At 60.3% G+C, this 19,729-nt stretch overlaps 4 protein-coding genes across 8 annotated transcripts in view; 3 read left to right on the top strand and 1 right to left on the bottom strand.

The window, feature by feature from the left end:
• The first annotated feature begins 361 nt into the window (after positions 1-361).
• LOC117008302 (protein ANTAGONIST OF LIKE HETEROCHROMATIN PROTEIN 1-like) lies at positions 362-3,060 on the top strand. The gene is made up of 2 exons (XM_033082025.1): positions 362-576; positions 1,748-3,060. The coding sequence occupies exons 1-2, from the start codon at positions 382-384 to the stop codon at positions 2,864-2,866; spliced, it is 1,314 nt and encodes a 437-aa protein (XP_032937916.1). The 5' UTR covers positions 362-381; the 3' UTR covers positions 2,867-3,060.
• Positions 3,061-3,153: 93 nt separating this feature from the next.
• DOHH (deoxyhypusine hydroxylase) lies at positions 3,154-9,891 on the top strand. 2 transcript variants are annotated; one of them, XM_042780039.1, is made up of 5 exons: positions 3,154-4,007; positions 4,311-4,630; positions 5,001-5,077; positions 5,257-5,494; positions 9,569-9,891. In XM_042780039.1, the coding sequence occupies exons 2-5, from the start codon at positions 4,357-4,359 to the stop codon at positions 9,781-9,783; spliced, it is 804 nt and encodes a 267-aa protein (XP_042635973.1). In that variant the 5' UTR covers positions 3,154-4,007; positions 4,311-4,356; the 3' UTR covers positions 9,784-9,891. The 2 variants fall into 2 exon arrangements, with proteins under 2 accessions (XP_042635973.1, XP_032937917.1); XM_033082026.2 differs by lacking the exon at positions 9,569-9,891 and adding an exon at positions 6,265-7,388.
• A 137-nt stretch (positions 9,892-10,028) lies between these two features.
• On the top strand, positions 10,029-12,471 carry SMIM24 (small integral membrane protein 24). Its single transcript, XM_033082027.2, has 4 exons — positions 10,029-11,273; positions 11,649-11,766; positions 11,881-11,919; positions 12,064-12,471. The coding sequence occupies exons 1-4, from the start codon at positions 11,201-11,203 to the stop codon at positions 12,152-12,154; spliced, it is 321 nt and encodes a 106-aa protein (XP_032937918.1). The 5' UTR covers positions 10,029-11,200; the 3' UTR covers positions 12,155-12,471.
• Positions 12,472-17,144: 4,673 nt separating this feature from the next.
• The window catches only part of NFIC (nuclear factor I C), a 40,643-nt gene continuing 38,058 nt past the window's right edge, over positions 17,145-19,729 (bottom strand). For all 4 annotated transcript variants that reach the window (XM_033082241.2, XM_033082240.2, XM_033082242.2 and 1 more), the window contains one exon: positions 17,145-19,364. In XM_033082241.2, coding sequence (XP_032938132.1) covers positions 19,347-19,364 — 18 coding nt within the window. In that variant the 3' untranslated portion in view covers positions 17,145-19,346. The remainder of the gene's footprint in view (positions 19,365-19,729) is intronic.

Genomic DNA, 19,729 nt, shown 5'->3' with positions numbered 1-19,729 from the left:
GCAGTGGGTTGGGATGAGATGGTGGTGAGCATGGGGATGATGGGACGGTGTGGTTTGGTGAGAGTTGGTGATGGTGGTGGCAGAGATGGGGATGGAGGTGGCAGAGCTGTGTAGAACGGTGCAGAGAGGTGGGGATGGGGACGGTGGTGCTCTGGGGATGGGGACGGTGGTGCTCTGGGGATGGGGAGGCCGGTGCGGTACGGTGGGGATGGGGATGTCTGTACAGTGAGTTGCAGGCAGGGATGGCGATGTCCGTACGATGCCGTGCAGAACAGCGCCGTGCCGCACGGACCGGAGCGGCTCCGCCCCGACCCGCCTCCCGGTGCCACCGTGACCCCACCACCGATCACTTCCAGGGCGGCCCCGGCTCCCGATTTGAAAATGCGGGAGCGGCTGCTGGTGCTCTTGTGCGCGCTGGCGCGGCAGCGGCGGCGGCGCGCAGGGACCATGGCCGGGAACGGCACCGGGAACGGGAGCGGCGCCGGCAGCGGCAGCGGCGCCGGGGGCTGGGACGGGCCGCAGCGGCGCGCCTGGCTCCGGCACTACTACAGCCAGCGGCAGAAGCGGCTCATGACGGTGACCGGGGCGGGGCCGCCATTTGGGGGCAGCGGGGCTGGACGGGACGTGAGGACAACGGCACGCGAGGGACGGAGGGTGCGGGGATGCCGGGGACACGTGGAGATGGCGGGGACACAAAGGATGGGGGAGGTTACGGGGGATGCACTGAAGTCACGGGGTCACAAAGGGATACCGGAGACGGGCGGAGATCACAGCGACATGGAGGATGGGGGGATTCAGGGGACATCACGGGAACACAGGATGGAGGACGTGAGACACGGAACACATGGACATGGGGGATTTGGGGCACGGGGTACACAGGAACACAAAAAATGGACAGTGGGGGGCGGTGCAGGATGCAAAGGACAGTGGTGGGAAGGATGGAGAGCACGGGGAAGTCACAAGGGGAACATAAAAGGGTGGGACCCAAAACATGGGACTGGAAGGACACATGGACACAGATCACAAAGGATGGGGAACGTGGGGGTTCTGTAGGACACAAAGACAGGGGCACAAAGGATAGGACTTGAAGGATACAGGATGTGATCCTGAACACAAAGGATGGTGGATGCAGAGGGCATGGGGATGTGGAGGGAGTGACATCAAAGGTAGGGGAGGCAATGGAGGATGCAGGGGATCCCTGGCAGCAAAGACAAGCTGTGGGGGTACACGAGGAACCTGCTGGCCTAGGCAGTGGCTGAAGAAGGTGACTAAACCCTCTTTTTAGTTTTAAGTTGCATTGTAGAATTTAATAAAAGCAAAACAATTCTTGTGGAGAGGCCAGTAGTTTACCCTTCCAAATCATGATTCCCGCCCTTGAGGAGTACTCTCTCCCACTTCCAAATTAGGACTTAGCCCACAGTTCCCTCAGCAGCTGGAAATCCAGTAATGCTCATTACAGTACAAACCCCCAGAGGAAGTGGCCACCCCAAAAAGGGGCTTTTCCAGAAAACTCCATCTGCAACATCTAGGCATCTTATCTGGAGTTACACCTACTGCCAGGTGGGTTTACAGTGAGGTTTCCCAGGAACAGGAAGATTTGACTGGTGTTAGACCACTAGCCACCTGGCACTTGCCATCCTCCTGCCTTGAGCAAGTCTCTTGAGCTGGGTGGTCTTCAGAAAGGGGTCCCAGTGAAGTGCAGGGAAGTGGTGTCTCACACTGCTGTTGTCTCCCCGCTTCACTGCAGCTCCTCATTGCTCACCGGAGGAGAACCGGCTGCTGCTTCTACCCCCGTGCCTGGCCCAGCCTCAGGGGCACGGACTGGTGGGAGCGAGTGGTCCTGAAGGAGTTTGGGCCCCAGGACTGGCTGGAGAAGTTTCGGATGTCCAAGGAGACTTTCTTCTACATCTGCAACCAGCTGCGGCCTGGGCTCGCTCCGCACAGCGCCCACTTCCACCCCACCCTGCCCCTGGAGAAGAGGGTGGCTGTGGCCCTGTGGCACTTGGCCACCAACGTGGAGTACCAGACTCTGAGCCCGCTCTTTGGCGTAGGGCCCTCCACAGTGCAGAGCTGTGTCCGGGAAGTGAGCTACGCTGTCGTCTTGCTACTGAAGCCGCTTTACCTCCGTCTGCCTGATGAGAAGGAGCTGGAGAACATGGTGCGCATCTTCTGCACACGCTGGGGCTTCCCACACTGCATCGGGGCGCTGGACAGCCTGCATATCCCCATCCACCCACCCCTGCGCCTCACCGCTGACTACTGCAATGGCCAGGGCTGGCACTCCATCCTCACACAGGCCACCGTGGATGGGCTGGGACAGTTCTGGGATGTCTCCACTGCCTTTCCAGGCAGCATGGAGAACAGCGCGGTCCTGGAGAGCTCCAGCCTGTGGGTGCTGGCCAAGGAGGGCCGGCTGTGCCCCAACCCTCCCAAGCATTTCATGGGGAAAGCACAGAAGTACGTGCTGCTGGGCGATGCCACGTACCCCCTGCAAGACTGGATCCTCAAGCCCTACCAGGAGGATGAGAACCTCACCCAGCGCCAGCTGCAGTTCAACTACCGCCTGAAGCGGGCCCACAGCGTGATCGAGAATGCCTTCCTGCGCCTCAAGGCACGCTGGCAGATCCTCCTCAAGTGTGACGACTGCAGCCTGGAGCTGCTGCCCACACTTGTCCTCGCCTGCTGCATCCTGCATAATGTCTGCGAGGCCCATGACAACCCCTTCAATGAGGAGTGGCTGGAGGGCACTGAGCCCACCGAGCTGCCCAAGCCCTGCCAGCCTGCACCAGCTGCCATGGAGGACAATCGGGCTGAGCAAGTGCGTGAGCTGATGTGCCAGTACTTCGAGAGCTGCGGGGAGGGCTGATGGGCCCAGGGGTCAACTGCCTGCACATCCCTGCTTGCAGACTCATTGTGGACTCTGGCAAACTGGCCCAGTGCTACCAGCTGTACCAGGCCAGGTCCAGGGCAGGGAGGGGTGGCCGTGTCACACTTGTGCTGGGTTTGCTGTGGAGGTTTCAGGCAGTGGAATGTATTTTGTGCCCATTCTCGCTCCCAGGATCTAAACAGTTTGGTGGTGTGTTGTGTGCTGCGGGAGTACACTGGGGATTAGGGCTGGGAGGGGGAGGCTGCTGGATCTCCCTTTTCTCTGTCTCAAGGCATCTCCATTAGGCCAAAATCAGCAGGAGCCTTGAAATAAGGCAAAATTACTTCAAAGGATTGAAACTTGCTGTGTAAACATGCATGGGAAGGAAGAGGCAGAGCAGGGCTGACACCCTGTGTCAGGGCTGGCCAACCCAGAGCTGACTTGCAAGGGCTGACACCAGCCAGGAGATAAATTGCGTCCACAAACTCAGGGATGTGCTGCCCTGAGGGTTTGTCCAGCCTAGCACCCCCAGCCCCTCTCCAGAGGGCTTTTGCTCACCCTGGCACACCTGGCCCTTCTCCAGAGAGGTTTGCCCAGCCTGGAATACTCTGAGCCCCTTTCTGAAGAGGTTTGCCCAGCCTGGCACCCCTGGCTCTTCTCTAGTGGGATTTTGCCCAGCCTGGCACCCTTGCCTCCTCTCCTGAGGGATTTTGTCCAGTCTTGCACCCCAGGTCCCTCTCAGGGTGGGGGTTTGCCTAGCCTGGCAGTGCCCAAACCCTCTCTGGAGGGGTTTGCCCAGCCTGGCATCCCCAGCCCCTCTCCGGAGGAATTTTGCCCTCCTTGGAACACTCTAGCCCCTCTCCGGTGGGCCTTGCCCAGCCTGGCATCCCCAGCCCCTCTCCAGAGGGGTCTGTGGCTCAGTTCCCAGGTCCCTGTAGCTCTGCCCAGCTCTTCGATCGCTGGCCCCGGCCATGGCGAGAGCGACCCTGCGCCTCCCGCAGCGCTCCCTGGCGGGCGGGACCAGCAGCGTCCTCAGCTGAAGGGGAGACAGCGCCCCATCGTGGGCGGTCCCGCCCATTCGCATTGCGCATGCGCCGCCGGCAGACGGTCACGTGGCGGAGCAGCAAGATGGCGGTGTGCGGTGAGTGTAGCGCTGGCGCCGGCGGGCGCCACCCGAAAATCCTCCCCGGTATCCCCCAGCCCGGGCAGCTCCTCTCGGGCCCCGGTTCCGCTGGCCCGACGGCTCCGTCTGGCGCGTCTGCGGTAGGGGGTCTATGTTCGTCCCGGGTATCCGGTGAAACCGAGTATGGCACGCGCTCTGCGGTCAGCCCCGGCCCCGGTTCTCTGGCACAGGCGGGCCGCGCCCCTTCCCCCTCACTCGGCCCCCGGCCACGGGACCCGCTGGGGGCTGAGGGCGCGCCTTGACTCCCTTTCCCGGACGCAGGAGTGTGACCGAGGAGCCCCCCAGTGTGCACGGACCCGCCTGCGCCATGGTGACGGAGCAGGAGGTGGAGGCCATCGGCCGCACTCTGGTGGACACGGCACAGCCCTTGCCCACCCGGTTCCGGGCCCTCTTCACCTTGCGGAACTTGGGCGGCCGCGCGGCCGTGGAATGGATCAGCCGTGCCTTTGAAGACGGCTCGGCGCTGCTGAAGCACGAGCTGGCCTTTTGCCTGGGCCAAATGCAGGATGAGGCGGCCATCCCGGTGCTCATCCGCGTGCTGGAGGACACGGCCCAGGAACCCATGGTCAGGCATGAGGCAGGTACGGCGGCTCTGGGGGCAGGGGAAGGCACTGGCTGGCAGGTAGGGCTTGGCGGTGCTTCTCCCGTTGTACAGAGCAGTTTATGGGGGCCTGATCCGGCTTGGCTGTCAAACCCTGAGTCACATAACATCTAATCACCTCCCCTGGCCAGACCGGACAGGACAGGTTGGCCCAGCCCTGCTGTTCCTGCTGACCAGGCTTCTCCTGTCGTGTTTGTCCTATTTGAAATCGGTCAATCTGATGTGTGTCCACATTTGCCCCATATGGGATCAGTCAGTTAGACCTGTGTCTGTGCTTTATAGCGAGGCATGACATTGTCAGAGGACACAGCAGGGTTCTTATTGTACACACATCCTGATACATCCTTCAGGTGAAGCCCTGGGTGCTATCGGGAAGCCCGACGTGCTGGATATCCTGAAACACTATTCCCGGGATCCTGTGATCGAGGTGAGGTTCCTGAGGGGTCATTTCCTCTGGGCTGCAGCACTGCAGGTCTCAGAGAGTGAGGCAGGTCCCCTCTGTGCAGGTGGGTGGGGATATTGCAGTGACATTCTGCTGCATGCTGGGGTTCTCCTGGTGCTGTTCAGTGCTGTTCTGCAGCCAGGGCCGTGTCTGTGTCCCCACAGGTGGCAGAGACGTGTCAGCTGGCTGTGAGGAGGCTGGAGTGGCTGCAGAACAACAAAGAGAAGGGAGGCACCAGCCCATACCTCTCTGTAGATCCTGCTCCCCCCGCTGAGGAGACGGATGTTGCCAAGCTCCGGGAGATCCTCCTGGATGAGTCCCAGGAACTGTTTGACCGCTACCGGGCCATGTTTGCCCTGCGGAACGTGGGGGGCCAGGCTGCTGTGCTGGCACTGGCAGAAGGTGAGGGCCTATCCTTGCTGTGGGTCTGTCCAGGCTAATCTGGGATGAGCCCTTCCCAAATCCAGAGCTGCTCTCACATGTTTGTGTCTAGGGCTGCTGTTCCCCGCTGCATTACAGAGTGTAGGATCGTCTCTGGTGTTCCAGAGCTCTCTTGCTCCCTTGCTCCAGACCCCCTTCCCTGAGAGACAGGGGGCACCAGCTGTGATGTGGTCTAGGACCAGCTGGTCTGACCCCACTGGCCTGGGGATTTTGGGGTCCTGCTCTCCTGGCTTAGAAAGTCAGGGGCTGCTGCTGCTTGGGAATAGTTCTGGAGAGGGGAATGTCCCCTGAGTGGGGAAGGGGCAGACCACAGCACAGTTACTGTTTAGACCCACCCCCAGCCCAAGGGAAGTGGATCAGGCTCTCCAGCCATCTGGGACTGTCGAGGTCTGTAAGATGGTATCTGTCAGCTCTTGCTCCAGCTGCTTTGTCCTGGAGAGCTGGAGTCCCTGGCCATGCTGCCATCTCCTGGAACATCATGTGGTGGGCAGAACTTGGGCAGGTGGGGGGCAGCAACTGTGCTGGGGGGTGGTTGCTGCCATCAAAGGAGGCACTGGGACAGGGCTGGGATTGGGAAGCAGGGTGGGATTGGGGGAGCAGGGTGGGACACCTCTTCCTGTATATGGGACTGGGGCGATGACCCTTGGCATCCCCAGCTTTCAGGTGGGAGCTCCATCCAAGCGTCCCGGTGTGTTTTGGGGCATCCCAGCTCACTGTCCCTCCTCCCACAGGGCTGCGCTGCGGCAGCGCGCTGTTCCGCCATGAGATCGGGTACGTGCTGGGGCAGCTGCAGGACGAGGCGTGTGTCCCTCAGCTGACGGCCACGCTGTGCAGCCGTGCCGAGAACCCCATGGTGCGGCACGAGTGCGCTGAGGCGCTGGGCTCCATCGCCCGGCCCTCCTGCCTGCGGGCCCTGCGCGCCTTCGCCGGTGACGAGGAGCGCGTGGTGCGCGAGAGCTGCCAGGTGGCCCTGGACATGTATGAGTATGAGAACAGCTCCCAGTTCCAGTACGCTGACAGGCTCTGCAAGCTGCAGGCCTCCTCCTGAGCCTGGTCTGGGGGCACTGAGGTGGATGTGCTGCCTCCCACCCCCTCCTGCTGCCAGTGGCACTTTCACAGCCACCACTGTTGGTGCGGATCCGTGCCTTGCTGCGCGGAGCTGGAGGAGGGACTGGTTTTGATCTCTGGCACAATTACAACCACCTTTTCCCTCCAAATCCAGGCTGAGCTGCTACTTGCCTACCCCACTTCTCGCCAGCCACTGTTTCCTGGATCTGCCTCTTTTTCCTGCCAGGATCAGCACTGCCTGTGCGCAGCGTGGCTTGGGGCTTGGACCAGGTGGGCTCTGCTTGGCATGTCAGAGCCTGCTGCAGCTCTGCAGGGCTTGGGTCTCCCCTGGATTGGTGCTGCCACGTTGGCAGCTCCATTCTCCCCAGCTGAGCTTTGCTGGGGGCTAAGATGGGCTTTGGGAACCTGCTCTTGTGGGCTATGGTGTTAGGATGCTTTGATATTGCTCTCAGTGCTGGTGCCAAGCTGGGGCCCTCCTCGCCTCCGCAGTGGGTTCGGCTTCTCCTGTTGGGACAGGCTGGAGCTGAGCCTGTGGCAACCTCTGCCCCGGGATGGGGGTTGTTTCATGGCAAAGTTGGGAAGATACGGCTGGATTTTTTTCTGCAGGGAAGGGCGCTGCCATTAGGGTGGGCAGGGTGAGGCAAAGCCTGCCTGGGCTTTCTCCCATGTTTAACCAGGGCCAGAAGGGCTGAGACTGCTGCTGGCACCCAAATCCCTCAGCCAGCCCAGCCTGGGCACTGGGGTTTGGGGTTTGGCAGGGAATAAAGCATCAGCACAGGAAGCTGGAGTGAGTCGAGCTGTGATTTACTTGTGCCCAGGTGTGGAGTGCACCTAGCGCCATGGGGTCAAGCCCTGGGCGGTAGCCCAGGGGCTGCCAAAATGAAATCATAGAACCATTGAGGTTGGAAAGGACCTTTAAAATTGAGTCCAGCCGCATTGGGAGGAGCAGGGAGTGGGGTACCTGATGGCATGAGGTGAAACCTCCAGCCCTGGGGAAGAGGATGAACTGTCTGAGGTGCCCTGGTCAGTCCCACTGCCCTGCTGGGCCTGGCATACACCTTTTCCCCTTGTCCAAGGGCTCCCTGTGAGTCACTCCCAGGCTCAATCCTCTTACTCCCTGAAGCCAGCTCAGCATCCCCAGGGCTCTGGTGCTCAGGCACACAGCCAAGGGGCAGCCCTAGCCATGGCCCAGTCTGACTCAGTTCAGGACCCCAAAGAAAGGGCTCTTAGTCAAGATGTGGCCAGTTTTGGTCACCTGTGCACACTGGGAGTCAGTGACACTTGCCTGAGTGCTGTGGGTAGGGTCACCTGTGTGCAGATGGTGAGGGGCTCCAGACTGCAGTTCCTCAGCACTGGGGAGAAACATCTGATGTTTTCACACTGTTTGGACTCAGCAGCTGTTATAGGTTGCTTGTGCCCCTTCCCTCACCTTCCGTAGCCTCTGGGTGATGGGCAGGACCCAGCTGGCACTTTGGCCTCTGGGGTCTCCCTGTGCCCATATCCATCCCCAGGCCATGTTATCACTTCCACTGTTCCCTTCTTGGCACATGGACTGCAGCACCCTGGAGTTTGCCAGGCTGTTTGTCCCCACTTATGGCTGCCTTCCCCTTTGTTCTCCAACTTTTCCATGGGTGACACACTCAGACCTTGCAGGGTTGTTTCCCAGTCATTCTGTGCCAGCGTTTGTTTCTGCTCCCCCAACACATTCTAAGAGAAAATTGGAACAAAATGCATTTCTGAGGCTGGGATCTGGGCAGGGGTACCCTGGTGCAGCAGAGCTGAGAGGTGCTGGAGTGGAGCAGGGCTGAGCCTTGAGCCTTGCCTTGGCACTGAACCCCACTAGCACCTTCAGCCCTCCCACTCTAGTCTGTGCTGCAGGGGTTTGGGGTTTCTCCAAAGCTGCTGCTGGCCTCGGCTAAACCCTGCACCCTCTTGGTGTGGGAGGAATTGCTTCTGGGGGAAGCATGGCCTCTGCACCCCTCTGGAGAGCAGCCTGCCTTGGGGAGGTGATACTGGGTGCTGGGGTGACACATGACAGCCATCTGGGAAGGTGAGAGCCTCTTGCCACGGGCTGCTTCACTGTACAGCAGAGGCCCCCGTGGGAGCCCCTGTGGCTGATACATCCCCATCCCCTCTGCCCATCACCTCTGGCTCTGAGACTGCTGTGTCCTCTGGGATGTCAATCATTGGGGCCTGCTGAGGGATTTAACCGAGCAGAGGGAGAAAGGACCTCGGCCATCCCTCCCCATCCCTGTCTTTGGGGGTTCTCCAGCTGCAAGTGACTCCCCACACCCAGGGGGGCAGAGGTAACAGCGGTGCTTCCAGATGGGCAGGATTTGGGGACCCTGACCCACATCAGAGCCCATTGGTCATCCCCTATGCTGAGGCAGCCAGGCTGTGCCTGGATTAGCAAGTGCTAAGCTCCTTCTCAGCAACACAGCTCTGTCGCTGGGCGAGTGGCACTGCCACCAGCCATGGGGACACTACTGTCCCTGTGAGCTGCCAGCACTGAGGAGCCTTGTGGACCCTGATGCCACTTCTGCAGTCCCCTGCTTGGCAGAGACTTCAGTGGCTCGGGGTGGGGGTGCAGGGATAGCTGGCTATGGCCCTGTCGGGGGGTGTCCCCCTGCCTGGCACTGGGGGGGCATGGGGGCCACGGCATTTGCTGCAGTCCCCCCCCAAGGAGGATGGGATGCTGTACGTGGACTACAAGCCCCCCGCCCTGGACAGCATCCGCCTGCCCCACTATGTCCTGTACCTGATGATGGCGGCAACGCTGGTGCTGGTGGTGGCATATGCCATTGTGGGGCACCTCATCAAGGACCTAGTGCACGACTTCGCTGGTGAGTGCTACCCACAGCAGGGTTGGGCTTTGGGGTGGGCAGGGGGCCGAGGGTATCCCCCCCCACCTGAGACTGTGCTGTGGCAGGGCTGGTGCTGCTGACAGCTCCGTCTCTGCCCCTGCAGACTGGGCATTTGGGCCCAAGCCGGAGGAGAAGGCGGGGATGACTGAAGGCACTGCGCCAGAGGCAGAGTGGCTGGAGAGGGACGAGATGCTGGTGGAGCAGGTGGTTGACAATGAAGGCACTGGCATCCTGCCCAGCACGGACATCCCGCTGGGGCTGCTTGCCCCACGCAGCTCTGTCTCCTTTGCTGACTCTCCCGAGAAGAGATACTTCTGAGGCCAGAGAACAGCCCTGCCACAAGCAGGACCCTGCAGCCCTGCCTGACCATTGGATCACAGCGTGGCCCTGGCTGTAGGCACTGCCCAGTACTGGCACGCAGCCTTCCCTCCCTGTCCAGCCCTAGCGCTGCTCTTGGGGCTCCTCTTGGGCTGTCATGCCAATAAAGCCACCTGCCCCAACCCTGCTCACCCCTTGGCACAGCAGTGGGGGGGATGGCAGGGCTGGGACATCCCAACCTTTGCCTGGGGCAACAACACCCCTTGGCACAGCCATAGCACCCCTGGGCACGGGTGTATAAAGGCAGGTGCTTGGGGGTGCAAAGCCATGGTGTGGGGGCACAGCCAGTGGTGGCAGGGGGCACAGAGACATGCACAGGAAAACATGGATACACCTCTGGATGGGCCAAGTCAGTGTGGGCACATGGGTAGGGACAAACAGATGTACAGCTGGATGCTGAGGCTGGCTGTGCCCCCCACCATCCCCTCAGTGCCTTGACACTGCCAGACCATGCTCAGTGGCATTCACAGGTGGCCCCAAACCAGCCTTGGGGGACAAAGCACCCTGAAGCCTCACTTGGGTTCTTGGTGAGGGCACTGGGGATGGAAGCTGTTGTATGGACCTGCATCCCGTCTAAACCCAGGTTGAGGCTGGATGCCTGTGCCTCCAGTCTCCTTCTTTGCCCTTGAGGAATTGCCACAGGCACAGTGGCCCTGCCAAAGTCCACTATCCCTCCCTGGGGTGCTGCTGGGCATCCTCTGCATCAGTTTTCCTTGTGCCCTGGTGGGTGGGCACTCTGCCATGGTCTCCCTGAGCTAACCCTGTCAGTATTTCACTCTTGACAGTATGTGGGCATTCACTCCCTGAGGACATGATGGGGTCCCACCTGGGATTGTCTGGAGGCAGCTGGCTCATTCCCAGGCGAGGGCTGGGGGTGGCCTGGCACTGTCCATCCCTCTGTGCTGTCCCATCCCATGGGGATGGCCCATGAGCCCTTCCCTGCTGCCCCAGCCCTGCCAGCAGGGATAGGGGGAACCAGGCAGGGTGGGCACTTCTCCACCCCATCAACCTCTGTTCTTCCATCTGCTCACCTGTCTGTCTCTGCCTCCATCCACCCACCTACCCTGGGGGTGGTCACCGGTCCTGGGCACAGGGACATGCCTGTCCTTTGCTGCTGTGTTCCCAGAGGTGGTGGCCACTGGGTGTTGTGGTGTACCAGTGCCTGAGCCAAGGGAGTAGTACCATCTCCCAAGGGTGACAGGAGTCACGTTGCCATGGTGCTTGGTGCCACTTTGTCCTCTTGGGGCAATAAAGGCGTCCATTGCCTTGGGTGCAGAGTGCAGGCACGATAGCAGCAGGGGACAGAAGCTCACCTTCAGGAGCAGGATTCAGACGTGCCCCAGCCCTCCACCCAAAAATGCCAAAGCCCTTGCAGCCCGTCTCGCTCCTGGTCCTGCTTGTCCTCGCTGCCACCACCCAGGGACAGTCTGGTAGGTGCCCCTGTAACCCTCTGTGCCCTGGGGTGCTTGGGGAGGTGGCCAAACCCCCTCCAGGCATCAGATCAACTCCTGGGAGATCTTTCCAGTGCTCCAACAGTAAATTTTTGGGAGCAGAGCAGAAAGATCTGGAGACATCCACCTACTGCTCCAGTGCTCCTCACTGTGCTGGGGACAGGTTGAGCTGTGTCGGGGGTAGCTTCCTTGGTACCCAAGGGACAGTGGGAAAGGGGAACAGTGAGTGTCTGCCAATGTTCCATCCCAGGGGGTGTCCCATCTCATGAGGGGTTCCCATCCCCTGAAGCACGGAGCTCCCCTGAAGCTGTCCTCATCGCCATATTTTCCCTTCCCTGTCCCCTGGCCATGTAGACACGGGCCCCAAGGTGCTGCAGCCGTGGCTCATTGGCCTCACGGCCGTCGTCGTCTTCCTCTTCATCGTCTTCGTGATGCTGCTCGTTAACCGGCTCTGGAATCTCAGGAGGCACAGGTTGGATTGGTGCGGGGGCCGGGGCGTGCTGGCCAGGAGAAAACTGCGTGGGAGGTTGCCATAGGCTGGGGCAGGGTTGTCCTCGGGCACCGTTCAGCCTCTCTCCCCTCGCAGGAAGGAGGGCGACTACCCCGAGACCCTGGCGGCTGACAGGTACCACACCGGGACACCCCGCATCGGGGCTTGGATTCCCTCGAGGCTGGCCACGTTCCGCTGTGCCATGGTGGCTGTGTGCCCCTGGCACGGCCGCGGTGCCGGTGCAATGCCCGGCTGACCCACGTTCTCTCTGTCTCGCAGGCTGGGGCGCTCCGGCCACATCAACCCAGCAGCTGAGGACGGGGATGAGCCGAGCGACGACAAGCAGCAGAGCAAGGCCACGTCCCTCTGAATCCCCCCGTGCTCCTCTGCCCGCTCCGGAGCACCTCTGACGGGCGCCGCACCGTCACCCCGTTCGCGGGGCGGGGATCCGCGCCGGGTTTTTGCGACAGCCGTGGCCGCCATGGCACCGCCCACCTCGCGGGCGCCCCGGCTGTGACCAAGACCCGGCGCGGATCACCCGCTCGCCGGAGCGGAGCGGGGAGGGCGGCGGCAGGGGACAGCAGCGGAGCCTGCCCGTGTCCCCCAACCCTGGGCCAGTGGGGTGTCCCGGCCGGGGGAACGAGGACAGCCCCCTCAGACGTGCCCAGTAAAAGTTTCCCTAGCCTATCCCGGCGTCAAGCGCCTTGTGTCACCGTGCTGGGGAGGAGGCTGTCCGGTGCCACTAGGGCAGGGGACAAGGGCAAGTTCCGAGCAGCCAGACCTCAGCTGGGGAGCGCTGAGAGGGGTGGGGGCTAGCCTCCATGGCTGTCCTGAGCCGTGCTTGGGGACAGCGACCGTGGGGACCACGGGGGTGAAGCGCAGCTTGGGCCAATGCTGACCTTGGGGTGAGGACAGTGGCGTCACACCGCCAGGCGATGACGTCACGCGCACGAGGTGGTGACGTGCCGTGGCCAAGGTCTGGAAGCAGAGGAAGTGACAGCAGTCCTGAACCCACGAGTGCACCACGGCTGTCCCCACCCATGTCCTGTCCCCACGCGTCCTCTCCCCGCCGCCCCGCCTGGGGCCCAGGGTGCGCCATGCGGAGTCCCAGCTCTGTCACCCTCCTCATCCGGGCCAAGAGCAGTCATGGGTGGGGGTCCCTCCTCTGGGGCGATGGGTGCCCGCTGCCGGGCAGGACTCTGCTCTCCCCACTGCCCTCCTCCTCCGCTGGGACACCCGTGTTGTCCCCTGCTGGGCGCCGTTCCTCAGTTTTCCCTGGGGCGTGAAGAAAGGGCGGAGGCGGGCTGGAGTTGAAGCATAGCTTGTTTAATTTTTATACATTTCTTTTTTTTGTCTTTTTTTTTTCTTTTCATTTTTTAATCTTTTTTTTGTATGTCAGTTTTTTCTTTTTTGTTTTTTTCTTCTTTTTTGTCTCTTTTTTCTCTTTTTTGCATAGGGGAGGGGGGGAAACAACAACAACAACAAAAAAACAAAACAAAACAAAAAAAAAAGGGAAAAAAAGGAGAAAAAAAAAAGCAAAAAAAAAAGAAACAAACCAAAAAAGAAAACCAAAAAAACCCCAAAAATCCGTATCAGGGTCAGTAAGTGTATGTAGGCAGGAGCGGCGCTATCGGTAATGGCTGCGTACAATGGTATAATCAAATATCGTGAAGCACCAGGGAGGCAAGCGCGGGCTCGGGGGGGTCATGCGGGGCCAGGGGGCGCGGGGGGGGCACAGCGTGGGGGGCCCGGCCCCGGCTCGCGGCCCTGGTGCGCTCGAGGTGTGTATCGGCTGCGGCAAAGCGAAAGCGAGAATCCGGCGAACGAGTAAAATATAACTGCGGGGAGGGTGCAGCCCCGGCCCCCAGGGGGAGCGGGGACCCCTGAAAAGGCGGGCGGGGCAGCCGGCGGCGCGGAGGCACTGCGGCGGGATTTTTGGTTTGGGTAATAGGCGCGGTCCGGCCGGCTGCCGCCTCGGCGCCTTTTTGGGGCGGTTTCTCTCCTTTTGCCGCTCTTTGCCCAGGGGTGGGATTTTCCCCCACCCCGGCTCCACCTTCCGCCTGCCCCCGGGCATCGCACGGGGCGCCCAGCAGGGCGCGGGGGTACCCAGAGCGGCACCCATGGACCGGGGCACCCGTGGGCATCGCCTGGGGCATCCAGAGGGGCACCTAGGGGGCATCCGTGGGTATTGCTCGAGGCACCCTGGGGGGCACCTGTGAGCACCACTTGGGGCACCCAGAGAGGTCCCCTGGGCATCACCTGGAGCATCCAAAGGAGCCCCCAGAGGGGCACCCATGGGCATCACCTGGGTCGCCCATGGGAAACCCAGAGGAGCATCATCTGCAACACCCAGAGGCACCCCCAATGGGCACCCATGGGGCACCTGATGGGGCACCCGCGGGTATCACCTGGAGCACCCACAGTGACACCCACGGGCACCACACAGGGGACCCAGAGGGTCACCCATGGGCCTCTCCTGGGGCACCCATCACCGGGGGCACCACCCAGCCGGTGGCAGGATACCCAGGGGGGCAGAAAGCAGCAAATTCCAAACTCCGAGTACAAAAAAAAAACCAAAACACCAACAAAAAAACCCCAAAAAACAACCAAACAAAACAACAAAGAGCCTAAACCCCACCAAACAAGACATATATATATATATATATATGAGATTTTATATATATATATATATTCCTTTGCGATTTAAAGTACCTTAACTGTGTGGGGGCCCGCGCCCCCCTGGCTCTGCAGCCCCATATATATATATGTGGAGATATATATATATATATATATATGTACAAGTTATTTGTTTTATTTATAGGTCACAAGGACTATTTTTAATTAATTTTTTAAGCCGACGAGCCCGACTAAAAACCCTCTAGGAGAGACTGTAGTGCATGAAACCCCCGCGGTGATTGTCGAGCGGAGCCCCCTGGTATCCCCATCCTGCGGGGGACTCCCCCGGAGATTCCCCAGGGATGGGGTGTCCTCCACCCCGGCTTTGCGCTCACCCCGACCATGGCCGTCGAGGCCACCAGAAGATAAAAAAAAGAAGGGATAATTATTAAAAAAATAGAAATAACAAAAATGAGTGGTGCCCCCCCCCGGGGAGGGGCCGGGGGTTGTTGCATATTCCCTTTGGGCAGAGCCGGGGGTGCGGCCCCGGGGGTGTCGGGGGAGCAGTGCAAAGACCCCGGGGGCACGGGAGACTCCCCGGCCCCGCAAGGGGAAGCCCCCGGCACGCCCCCCCCCAATGCCGCCATACGGGCTGGGGGGCGTCGTGATGATTCTTTTTTTGCCTTTTTCAATTTGGTTTAAGGTGCTTTTCTTTCCGAGGGCGGGTTTTGGGGGGCTGCGGCCGCAGTCCGGCCGGACTTGCTGCCGACCCGGGGCGTGGGGAGGCAGCAAAGAGGGGGCAGGAAACGGCCCCGGTGGTGTCCCCGCGGGGACAGGGGGCTCCGGGGCTTCCTCGGGGCGGGGGGCCCAGGCCCGAGGGACGCCAGCGCCCCTCGCCTCCCTGGGGCTGGCCGAAGGGGCTGCCCCGGTGCCCTCCGCTCCCTCCCTCCGCTGTCACTGTCACCGTTTAAAAATGCTTTTCTTTTAAAATATTTTTTGCTTTGAGCTGAGCCTTTTCCAGCCTTAACCACCCCCCCCTTTTTTTTTTTGTTTTTCTATTTAAAAAAATCTCTTTTTAAAATTTTTTTTCTTGTTTTACCCCTCTTTTTTTTTTTTTTTTTTTTTTTTTTAGCTCTATTTTTCATTCCTCCCCCCCCCCCCAGCTGGACACCGCCCCCGCTCCCTCCTTGCATTGTCCTTGCAGAAATCAATACTGCACCTTGCATAAAGAAGCGTCTTCCAAGGCTTCTCCCAAGGGTCTGGGACCCTCAAACCAGCCTCAAATATGGGCGAAACCCGGCGGGACGCGACCACCCCGTCACCCCCCACTAATACTTCTGGACACCAAAAAAAAAAACCAAACCCAAAAAACAAACAAAAAAACCCACAAAAATTTAAAAACTGTTGACGACGACGTTTGTTCATGCCCGAGCAGCAGCGAGGCCGGTGCCACTCGCCCACCAGTGTCACAACCCGCGTCAGTACTCAGCCTCAGGGAGGTTGGGGGTTCTCTCCAGCCGGCGGAACTCTGGGGTTTTAAGGCAAATTCTGGGTTTTTAGGGGGTGTCGGGCCCCTGCTCGGCAGCGGGCACAGCAGGGAGAGGCGGCAAGAAGGCACCCGCCATTCCCTGCTGTGCCAGCTGCACCCCGGGGATGAAGCCGATGGGGTGGAGGTGGGGGGAGGCTGTGACCCCCCTGACACCAGCCCGGGGGAAGCACAGCTACATTCACACGGTTCCATTCCTGTCACGAGAGCAGCTGGGCTCAGCCCTCCTGGCTCTGCGCCCCATTGAAAACCAATTTAAAAGTGGGGGTCCCCTAAAGGGGAGGGGTGGGACCCTGTGGCCCCCCGTAAGGATCAGCCCTTAGGGTCTCCAGCCCTGCTCCTCCCCGCACGGACCCCACCACACCTCGGTCAGTCTTGCCGCGCCCGGACACCGGGTCCCCCCTGAACGTTCTGGGGGGTCTCTGGCCCGGGGATCCCTGCTGCCTCCCGCCTCGCTGCCTTTGGTTGCTGGAAGCAGAAAAAAACAAATCAAAACCCCCCAAAAGGGAAGGAAAAACAAAGAAAAGAGAGGCAAAGCAAAGGGGTGGCCGCCCCCCCGGCCGGCCCCCCCCCACAGCTATTGCATATTCCGGTGTGTTGGCGCAGAGGATGCATCGGTATTACCAACTGGAAGACGTTTCTGAGGGGGAAAATTGGTTAAAAAAGAAGAAGAATAGAGAGAAAAAGGGACTTTTCCGGCCGAGAAGAAGCCATGCAGGAGGCGGGGGGGGGGGCAGCGGCCCCTGGCCCCCCCGGCCCCCCGGGAGCCCCGGGCATGCAGCGACTCCCTCGCACTGATATCGGGTCCAGTAATACTTAGGCTTCGAAGGCAAGGCACATCATGTGGTATAAAATTTCGTGCAAATTAGGAAAACATGGATTTTTTTTCTTGTGTGTTTTTTTTTTACGGCTTTTTTTTTCTTTTATACAGATTTTTTTGTTGTTTTTTTTCCTCTTTTTTTTCTCTTTTGCTGAAGGGGAAGGTAGAGCCGGTTAATAAGAGTCTGCCATGCACAGCATCAGCCAGCCGCGGCTGGGTTGAGCCAGGTCACCAGATCCTGTTAAAGCACCATGCAGTTTATTTGTCTTTTTTTTTTGTCTTTTTTTTATGTGTTTCTTTTCTCAGATGTTTAAAAAAAAAAACAGGTTTCCCTCTCCGCCAAGCGCTTTTTTTTGTTGTTGTTCTTTTTTTTCTTTTTCTTTTTTTCCTTTTTTTTTGGGGGGTGGGTTTTCGCCTTTTCTTGTCCTTTTTGATGATTTTTCTGTCTCCCGGGATTTCCTGCGTCAGCCCTTTCCCCAGCGCCTGGTTGTTCTGTTCCGTCCCGGGGGGGGGTGGGAAGCGGGGGAAAGCGGGGGCCACTGGGGTGGGGGATGCGATGCCGGTGGTCCTCGGGGCAGTTCTGGGTGCCAGGGGAGGGGCCCACGCGGGTGGCGACGGTGGCCTCGGTGACATTCCCATCTCCTGGACATCTCACGGTGGCTTCTCTCTATCACCACCCTTCGGGTGTCTCCTGGGCCGGAGAACCTTTGGGATCAGTCTCCTCATCTCGTTGGGGACAACGGGCGCCTTCGTCCTCTTCCTCCTCCTCGCCTCGGCCGTCGTGGGGGTCCCTCTGCTCTAAGGCACTGCCACGTCCCTGCGTCCCCTTTCGGCCACGCTGTCACGGCATGGGACAGGGACGGCCGAGCGCTTCCTCCCGCGCTGCCCCCGGCCGGGGGCTCCTCCGGCCAGGTCGGGACCCCTCCCCGCCGCAGTTCAGGCACTTGACGCGGGGCCGGGGGCTCCGGGCGACTCCGGGGGACTTCGAGGGGCTCCGGGGGGCTGGCTCTGCCCTCGCCGTCGTTCGGGCTTCTTTGCTCCATCCTCTTGTATAAAAAAAAACCGAAATAAAAACAAAAAAACCCCAACACCCCCCCCCCCCAAAAAAAAAGACAAAAAAGAAAGAAAGGAAAAAAACCCCAAAAAACCAAAACCACCAAACCCAAAAGCCCCAAACCAGCCATCCCAGCAAGCCAGTGCCGGGGACTCCACCTTGTCCTTGTCCTTCTTCTCCTCTTTTTTTTTCTTTTTTTTTTCTTTTTTTTTGTGATTTTGTTTTCTTTTCTTCTTTTCTTCTTTTCTTTTTCTTTTTTTTTTTTGACGATTCCCTCTTAAAAGTGCATATCCTACAAAATGTGCAACACGAGCGCACCCTCTCCTGCCTCCCACCTGGTACTTGTCCACAGGAATGCATAGCTCAAACACACGGACGCACGCCCCCCTCCCCAGCCCCACGGACCCCCCGGGCGCGAGGACACGCCGGGGGACACAGGGACACGCGTGGGAACACACGGGGCCCGGGCCGGTGCGGGCTTGGGGGAGGAAGGCGACCAGAGAGATGGTGACCAGTGCCCCGGCGCGACGGTGGCCGCCCGGGAACCATGGGGGCCGGGCTGCGACAGTCCCCATGCCGTGTCCCCGATGGAATCGGGATGCCACCGCCGCTGTGACGTTTGAGGCCGTGCTGGGAGAGTCCCGACACCGCGTCCGCGTGGGAACCGAGGTGCCACCGCCGCCGCGACCACCTCTGGCCGTGCCCGTGCACCCTCTGTGGTCACAAGTCCCCTCCGCCTGTGCCACCCGCTCGATCCACCGTGCCACCACGTCTCCGTGTCACCGCATAACCGTCACCGTGTCACTGAAGCACGATGTCACTGTCCCCGAGCCGCTCACACAGCACGGAGCATCCCCCGGCCCGAGCGCCGCGGGACAGCGGCCGCAGGAGGGGTTCCCCGCCCCGCCGCGCCCCACCCCAGTCCCGGGGCCCCCCGACAGTCTGGGGTCGGGGGGGTGGCGGGGGAGGTTTTGATCTTTTTTACTCACATAGAGGCAAGAACGAGAGAGTCAAAGCCGTTTGCATATTCGGCGAGCGGCCGGCGGGGCTCGGCGCCGCGGCCCTGCAGCCGCTCCGGGAGGCATTGCTGGCACGACTTGTGTCAGGTCTCAGCGCGGCGCCGGCCGACGGGGTAAATAATAGTGTTTTTTTCTTTCTTTCTTTCTTTCTTTCTTTTTTTTTTTTTTTTCCTCCTGTTTCTTTGTTTTCTGGCGCATCGCCGGGGTGGGGGGAAACGTCCTCCTGGGATGGGTTGTTGGTTTGTTTGTTTTTTGTTTGGATTTTTTTGTTTTGTTTTGTTTTTTTGTTGGTTTTTTTTCGTTTTAAAACAGTTTGACCCTTTTCCTTCTTCCTTTCCCTCGCTCTTTCCTTCGGGTTTGGGTTTTGCTTGTCGTCGTCGTCGTCGTCGTGAGGCCGCGCTCTCCGTCGTCACCGCAAGGCTGGGCCTGGCGCTCGGGGACGGGGATGTTCCTCTGGGGGTGCCTAAAGCAGAGGAGAAGGGAGGCGAAGGGGCGGCACGGCGGAGGTTATCCCAGGTACCAGGACTGCCGGGAGAGAGGAGAGAGATCGGCGTTAGTGCTCTGCCCGCGGAGCTGCCCCATCCCCGGCCGGTCCCCAGACCCCGGGACAGCTGTCCCCACGCTGTCCACGCGCTGTCCCCTGCTCGGAGCGCGGGGCTGCCGTCCCCGCTTCTGCACTGAGCTTGTCCGTCCTCCGCACCGCGGCCACCCGCGTTCCCCTGGGGGCCGGTTCCTCTGCACCTTCACGGCAAAGGAGACTCTCCCAAAGGAATGGTGCCGCCTGGGGACAGGTAGGGGGCTGGCACGGCTGGGGACCCTGCGAGGTGGCCCCCTGCCACCCTCCCATTGTTCCCCCCCCCCCCAGCCCCAAGTTCAAGTTCATTCCCGAT

Source organism: Catharus ustulatus, chromosome 29 (assembly GCF_009819885.2).
Source record: "Catharus ustulatus isolate bCatUst1 chromosome 29, bCatUst1.pri.v2, whole genome shotgun sequence".
NCBI classification, from domain to species: Eukaryota; Metazoa; Chordata; class Aves; order Passeriformes; family Turdidae; genus Catharus; species Catharus ustulatus.
The sequence above is the reverse complement of the archived record's forward strand: the minus strand, read 5'-3'. Positions and strand labels throughout refer to the sequence as shown.